The following is an 8,128-nucleotide window of genomic DNA, read 5'->3' on the forward strand; positions in this document are numbered from 1 at the left end:
AAACAGGGGGAAAAGAAAAAGACTCAGTCGCGTTGCATCTTCACAGCAGGAAGCCTTGGATTATTTTTTTTTTCCCTCTCTCCTTTCCAAATTCCCGTTGCGGTTTTTTGCGTGTTTTTCCTCTCTCCCCCTCCCCTAGGTGGCCTGGCCGGATACTCTCTCAATTCTTATGATTATTTTCGGAAACAGTGAACACTTCTTCTTCTTCTTCTTCCTCTCCTTTCTGCTCGCACTCGCTGGCCGTGGGCATCGCCGCCGCCGCGTCGCCGGCCCCCGCCGCCACGCGCCATTGTTCCCATCGTGCACTGCGCCGGGGCCTGCGGGAAGGGAGAGAAATGCCCGCGTGGTTAGCCACAAAGCCAACAAAAACCATAAAAAACCCAAACAAAAAACCCCAACAAAACCACACCATTTGGGCCCCCGGTTACTACTGCACGTGGTGGCATTGCCCCGTGCAAGAGCTCCCTGGGCACCCCCATCCACCCGTGCCGTCCTCGAGAGCACGGCGCCAGCCGCCCCACCGACCCCGGTCTTTGGGACACAACCCCCGGTGGTCCCGCTTCAGCCCCGAGTCCCCGTCCCAAGTCCCCATGCTCGTCGCCGGCCACCAACCTCCTCCAACGCCCTTTGTCCCTCCTCCAAAACTTGCCCAAGTTTCCAGCCACACTTGTAGGGGAAATGATAGCTTTTGCCCAACACTGCCCGCACCCTGCCAGCCCCGGTGAGCCGGGCACAGGGCGACCGCCCTGTTGTTCCCCACTTGTCTACCTTGGGGGGGACACAATAACCACCTGCCCACCCAGTAGAGAGACCACCAGCAACACTACACTCAGGACTCGGTGTTTTGCGCCTCCCCAGAGCCCGTGTGGGGCTCGCCACTGACAACGCGCTCTGCCCACGGGCCCAGACCATCTCAAGAAGAACGAGATGGGACGAGGAGGGTGGTCAAGAAGAGCCAAGCCCATCCACGCCTTTGGGGATCACGGCGGGTGAGGAGCTCATAGCTCACCATGGGAAAGGATGTGGAGGGTGCCTGACCCAGTGGCTTTCACCAAAACACCCCAAACAGTTGGCCCAGGGGAACACCGGGCTGGGAAAAGATCTCAGGAAGGCATCCAGGCTGGCGCCCTGCCGGAGCGGGGCTGCTCACGAGGTCTGATCGACCTGCGCTTTTGAAACCCCAGGACACATCCCCTCGTTTCAAAGCCCGACTGGGGCACTGAGAACCATTAACCATTCGGTCTCCCGCCAGTAGCACTCTTCCAACACACTCACGGACACCTCACAATGCTTCCCACTTAGCCCCCAAATCCTGGCACGGCCAGGAAGCCGTGCGCAAGGGCAGATCTGGAGACACGATTGTCTCTGCGCTACCTCCGTAGCCCTCCCAACAAGTCATCCCGAGGGCTGACCACACAATGCATCACAAATGAAGCCGCCTGGCTATGAAGCCCCAAAATCAAGATGACACCAAGCCAGCTGGCCGGCCAATAAGATTGCATGGCAGAGCGCCAGCCGCCCTGGCCACCGGGAAGAGGACCGGACACCTCTCCACCCCTACCGCATCCCAGAAAAAAGGTGCTAGAAGCATCCCAGAGGAGGAAGGACCAGCCGCAAGACCCATTTACACGGCAACACAGAGAAAGCGGACCACAGAGACATTCCTGCTTTCGCCCCGGTGACAGGGAGGAGAGCGCAGCGGCGATGGGGAGGGAGCGGGGGACAAGGCATGCAGAGGGCACTGACGACCGCCAGATGGGCGCAGTAGGCCGGCAGGGAGGAGGCAGGGTGGGAGGGCAGCTAGACAACAGCGAGAAAGCCCTAATTCATCGCTATACCAGCGGGAGCGGTGGGGTGGTGGGGCGGGAGGTCGAGGTGGCGTGTGCTGCAGCTCCCGCCGGGACAACTTGGGGCGGGAGCTGGAGGGGCCCACGGGGAAACGGAGCAGGGGGAGCACTGGCGTTTGCAGGGGCCCCGAATTACTGACCTTTCCAGGGTGTCAGAGCGGTAGTTGTCTCTTCTAAAAATTAAAGAACAAGCAAAAGTTAAGGCAAGAGGGCAATGGAAAACGCAGGCTCGAGACGCTTCGCTCAGCCTGCCCTCGACCTGGGGCCAGGGAAAACAAGCAGATGGGATAGTAAGTGTGATGATGCTTCCCGAATCGTGCCCTGGTCATCTGGGGCCACGGTCCCCCTGTCCGGGAAGAGTACTACATGAGCTGAGACGAGCCGCCTGCTGAGACCTGGGAGCGGCCCCGGCAAAGTCTGCAGTTGCACCCCGAGCAAGAAGCAACGCGCAGGGGCTGCTATTTGGGGGATTTTGGGGGTTCAGCTCTCCCCCGTGCTCCTCCTGTTCCCCTCCAGCGCGGGTTCGGTGCCCATCCCTCTTGATAACCCTGCAACATCCCAAATGGATTTATCGCCCGACACCAGCCTCTGGGAAGCCACGTGGACCGCATGACGGGCGAGAAGCGGAGGGCTTTTTTATTCCCCAACTCCGCAAAATGATGTGGTTTCACCGAGCACTCCATCACATCACAGACAGCACCAAATGAGCCGCTGAATGAGGCGGCAGGCCTATAACAAGTGCTACATGTTAAATAAAGCACTAGTTGACCTCCCTGAAAAATTAGATTAAAAGATGTATGCTACATTAGCCTCTGTCGCACGGCCCTGGAAAGGCTCACGTCACGGTACCCACAGGGATTAAACATCCATTTTGGGGGGGGAAGAACCCCAAAACACTCACTTGGCCTCAGGAAAAGGGGATACACACAAAATTGGTCCCCCAAAAACGCACGGGTGAGATGTTTCTCATGCCACAGGTAGCGCAGCCATCGCATGCCACTTCCCTCTCATGTTTCATTACAATAAATAAAGACACATTAATCGCCGGACCGAAGGATCTGTTTGCTTGGGGACCGGCGAGCTCAGCCCTATGACGCTCGATAGTGGCGCGTGGGGCCAAAAGCATTGCTGCCAGTTACAGGGGGGGGTGTTGTTCCCAGCGGTGCCAGGGAGCCCTGCGCCAGGAGACAGGGGACCACCACGCGTCATGGTCCCCTCGGGTCTGCCGTGGGTTAGGGCAGCCTAGGGAACCATCACCCCCTGAGGGGACTCAATTAATAAAGACTGAAAGGATCATTAAATCAATGTGGCTTTGTGGAAATTACGGCCGGTCAAAGGACTCTGGTTTCATTCCCTGATGGGAGTCACAGTCAGACTGACGAAGCTAAGAGGGATCATGAAATAGGCTAAGACTTTGGCAGGGCGCTTCACTGCGTCCTGCCCAACGCTGCCATGACGGCATGAGTCATAAAAAACATTGCTCATGGGTTAGAAACCCAATACCTGACAGCTCTCAAAGCTGCCAGCAGGGAGAAGTTGTCTTTAACTCGGGGGGCTTTTCATCCAGGCTGCATCTGCGGATGCCAGACCAAGGTCCCACGCTATTTAAGATTTTAATCCCATAAACCCGTAGGGAGGCTTGGGCTACGTTGAGGCTACGTTCACGTAGCCCAGGCTACGCCGGGGGCTTGGCGCAGCCGGCTTGGCACAGCCACCCTAAGGATGGACCCAGGCCGGGGCAGCTCTGTGGTGCCGGAGGTGTCCATCTCCCCGAAAAATGGGGTTACTGGGGGCACCGATTACCAGGAAGGCCGGTGGGAAAGAGAGCCGAGATAGTTCCTAGGCAACGCTAATGATGGCTTAATGGGCAGGTAAAGACGCTAATGTTCATCACTTACAGCACGGACTTTTTTGGGGAACAAATGGTTGTTAGGCTCATTAACATCCAATGTTAGCTCTACATCGGGGCTGTTGTGGGCACGGAGCCGAGCATCCGAGAAGGGACGAACTCCTCTGCCACAGCTCAGGGGAACCCGACGCAACTGCCGATACCAACAGCGGGTGAGGACGAGCCCTTCCTGCGACGCCGGCCCCACGGCGAGGCTCGGCAAGGCCCTGCGGCTGCAGAGCGCGCTTCCCGGGAAAGCCCGGCATCCTCCGCTCTCCCCAGAGAAACCGCTGGGGCTGGGGCTCCCTGAACCACATCCAGCCCCCCCCTGAGGATAGCAAGAAGGGGACGTTGCTTCTCAGGGTCTCAGCACACCTTGCTCACCATGCTGCAACAATGCGTTAAACAACCCGACACATGCTTCAGGACTGCCCGCTATCCCGGTGTGCTCTGCGCCGCTAAGCGCCCAGCCTCCTAGCCCTGAGCCGCCCCACCGAGGGACCTGGGGACAAGGAAAGCTCGTCACCCCCTCTGCTCCTCTCCAGACATACAATAACAAGAGGCGAGGAAAAGACAAGGCAGAACAGCCAGGGACACAATGCTTTGCAGCACGGAGCCTTGCAAGTTGCCCGGCGCACGCTGCTTGAGCTTGTGCGCTCAGGGAGAAAACAACAGAAGAGAAAAATTACATGACGATCGATTATTTGTGACTTTGCAAAGACACCGACATGGGACATGCCCAGGACGATGCAGATGCCTGGGATGATGGCAACTGGTTGCCAATACATCGTCCCCCTTCCAGGGAGAACAAAACTATCCGGGAGGAAAAAAGGGTGTGCTGCTTTAGAGGGGGGAGTGACACAACACACTGCAGGGCCGTTACAAAAGGGTGACAAACACCACAGAAGCACCTACCCAGCCCCTGCCAAGCTGGTCACCGCGCCCACTCACGCCGAACCAGAAAAGCTTCTCACGCACGTACACGACAACAGAAGGAAGACACGAGATGGGCACTGCCTTCTGCAAAGACACGCAGGGGGACAGCGGCAAAGAGACCGGCTTTCCAGGGACAGCCTTCCTCCTACCCCGCAACGCTTCCTTTCTCTTACTGGGTTTTCCTTCCACTTCTTGCAACCATCGCACGCCTACAAGCTGGCCGAGGCCCCACGTTTGGACCCACCGGGACGCTGCTGCGCTCCAGCCCCGTCTCTCCTCCGGAAGAGGGGGTCTCCTGCACGGTCTCTGTGGGTTTAATTAAATCCTTTGTACACGCTAGGAAAGGGTTTGCAATACCAGGATGGCTCGAGGCCGTAGGAAACCGGTGCTTTCCATCAAACGCTCTTAGCGGTGATTAACGCCAACCTCCGCACCGCCCCGTGGTTCACTTACCACAGACTGGTATTAACGTCACCCACGGTCAGCGCTCGCCATGGGGTGGGTCTGCCAGGGGGAGGGAGGGTGGCAAGGAGGAAGACAATGTCGGGGTGACGTCAGGAGAGGACGGAGGTCTCCAAGCCCCGCTTCTCCCATACGGTTCAGCAGTGAGGACCACCCGCCCCAATATCCCTGGCAGGGAAATATCCCCACGGCAGTGGCCGGGGACAAGGTCTGCCGTCTATCTCCGGCTCTCAGTGGCTGTGAGAGGGATCTGGGGAGCGCGGCCCTCTGCTCTGGCTCTGCTGCTGCCTGAAGAGGCTTGACAAATGTGTCGAGCAATTACAGCCCTTCCCGGCCGTGAGCGGTGTCAGATGGATGCATCGCTGTCACCACAGCTCCGGCACACAGAGAAAACAGCCCCCGGATGAGGGCACAAAGCTGCTCCCGCTCCCCGCCCTCTGCACCTTCCCACCTCTCTCTTACTGGCACCGTCAGTAAGAATATATCTGCTTGGCAGGAGCGGAAAACGCAACCTGGAAGGTGGCGGAGCCACGGGGGCCGTTTATTCCACGGGGTGCACCGCATGGCAGCCTGCAGCGTGGTCCTGAAGGTTTGCCGCGACGACCCTGAGCGCCATCTCCCCTCCCACCGATCAACACAGGAGGATGCCTTGAAACAGAGACTCTCCTAGGTATTTGTCAGAGCGAGAAGATGGAGACCTGCAGCCAAGTCCTAACTTTGCATCGACAGCGGACCCTGAACACGGTGCCAAACATCTGAGAGCAGTGGCAGACATGGGGCCTGAGTCAGGAGTTAGGTTTGGAGGCTTTCACACTTTCCCTGGGCTCACCATGACCTCCGACCCACGTGCCGGGGCAGAAAGGATCAGCAGCAAACGCACCTTTCCCCCAAAAGACAAGAGAGACCCTTCCCGTGTCTCGCACGTCGGCGGTCTCACCGTTAAGCCGTGCCCCCTCCCCAGCCAGCTCCCTCGGCACTACTCACCGTAGAGGATCATGCTGGCGTTGGTGTTTCCTAGCTGGTTGGAGGCTACGCAGGTGTAGTTGCCGTAGTCCTGCTCGGAGACGTTGAAGAAAGTCAGTTTGGAGACGAAGGCTTTGTTCTCCACTTTCAGTCCTTTCTGTCCTTCAGCCAGCCTGGGAGAAAGGCATAAGGGGAGAGGGTCATGGGGAGTCAGGAGGAGAAGTACCCGCTATTTTCCATGACCTGCTATCCCCTGGTCCTGCCTGAGAGCAGGGACATCAAGCTTAGGAGAAAGGTCAGGCATGAAGAGGGAGAAAGGAAGGTATTGGGAGAGATATGGGAGATGTACGCTGCTCTGTTGGGTCTCGTCCCTTAGCTGCCAGCCCACACCGTCCCCATGATGCCTACAGGCATCCTCACAGATGCAGTCACTGCTGAAGGGGATGGCTTTGGGGCTTGCCAAATGCCATGCAGAGGGCGGGATGCTCACACGCCCAAGGAGGGTACCTGGGAAAGGCTCCTTCCCACCCATCGGAAGAGCCTGGCTTCCCTCTCACATTGGCCTCGAGGGCTCCTTGGTCCTCCCAGCTCTGTGGGATGCCTTCTCGCACCTTCCCCCTCCCTGACCCCCGTCAGCTCCCCACACGCCCCTGACGGGGCTGGCAGCATGCTTTGGTGGACCCAAATGCCGCGACCGTGGCAAGCTCTGCACCACGTAACGGGGAGGCACTTCTCAGCCATCGCAAACGGTGAAGCCTTAACCAAGTGCTTTGACTTCCCTGAACTGGTGTCCCCCTCCCACTTCGCTCCTGCGGCTCTTTTACTTGCTAATTCCTCCTGGGAGGTGCTGAATCCCCATTATCACCCCGATCCGGGAGGGCTGAGCCCGCTCTTGCCGCTGCTTCACGGGCCCTCGTGATCTGACCTACTTCTGAGCGAAGCCTTTCATCTGCCAAGCAAACATCCGCCACTTTGTACACTCCGCCTGCTCCTTTCCTCCCAAAACAGCCTAGGCAGGGGGCCCCAGCCTCCCCTGTACCTACTGTAGCATCTTTTTCGGCTAAAACATGCCTCCTTATTTAGTGACCTGCATGGCTCGTCCTGTGTTTGGATGCACCACGGCCCCTCTGGGCTTCCCAGGGAGAAGCAATGCAAAAATGGGTTAAAAAAGCTTTGCTTGGGGTCAGAGAGAGACAGAGTGGAACCCTACCCCTGGCTGCGCTGCTCCGCTCCTCGCTCCCCAGCCACGGCCCTGTGCTGCTGCTTTGGCGGGGCAACGGGAGCTGCCGGTTGACCTAAAAGGGTGACTTTCACCCCAGCACTGGGCAGGCCATCTCTGCGGCGTAGCAAACCCTGTCCCTCGACCGACACCACATTCCTTCCGCCTTTCCAAGAGCAAGGAGGTGATGCTGCCTTCTAGCCAAAGCGTTTAAAAAGATGACAGGGATTTCATCCACTCCTAAGTACTTGGATTTGCACTGCCAATATCGCTTTTGGCCATTATACTTCACCCAAGCGGGGATTTACCATGAGACCGTAAACCGGAGGCACGGGCAGCAGCGATCCCGCCCGCGCTGCCTAGCCAGATGGAGGCCAAAACCCGTCTGACAGAGGCTCCTGTAAAAATCCCCCCCCTCCTCAAATGCCCCTCATCTATTTTCCACCACGCAGACAGCGCTGAGTTAAATATAAACCCCTGGCCTGCTTTTAATAGATACCGAGCGACGGCCCCCCCTGCCACGAGCGGCGGGCCCCGCGGATGCCAGCCACCTGCCGAGACGTCCGGATTAGCCCCCGACAAGCACAACCTCCTGCTGTCGGAGGGGACCTGCCTCCGCATCCAAACCCAGGTTGAGCCAAGGGTTATCAGGGATTCGACCAGCTACCGCAGCCCCATCACCGAGACGGGCCTGGTTAGCCGACGCCGAAGCTGCTGGCACTGGGCACAGCTTGCATGGGGTCGGTGCGTGCCCTCCCATTTTGTGTCCCGTCCCCTGTCCCCCCCCCCCCCCCCCCTCCAACCTCGCGTCTT

The 8,128-nt window shown here is 58.5% G+C and overlaps 1 protein-coding gene across 1 annotated transcript in view; it reads right to left on the bottom strand.

The window, feature by feature from the left end:
* Positions 1-135: 135 nt before the first annotated feature.
* Positions 136-8,128, bottom strand: part of LOC103900603 (protein CEPU-1) — a 153,451-nt gene continuing 145,458 nt past the window's right edge. The window contains exons 7-9 of the mRNA XM_009281306.1: positions 6,118-6,269; positions 1,988-2,020; positions 136-317 (exon numbers count right to left, since the gene is read on the bottom strand). Coding sequence (XP_009279581.1) covers positions 136-317; positions 1,988-2,020; positions 6,118-6,269 — 367 coding nt within the window. The remainder of the gene's footprint in view (positions 318-1,987; positions 2,021-6,117; positions 6,270-8,128) is intronic.

This window comes from Aptenodytes forsteri, unplaced genomic scaffold, assembly GCF_000699145.1.
Source record: "Aptenodytes forsteri isolate BGI_AS27 unplaced genomic scaffold, ASM69914v1 Scaffold324, whole genome shotgun sequence".
NCBI lineage: Eukaryota > Metazoa > Chordata > Aves > Sphenisciformes > Spheniscidae > Aptenodytes > Aptenodytes forsteri.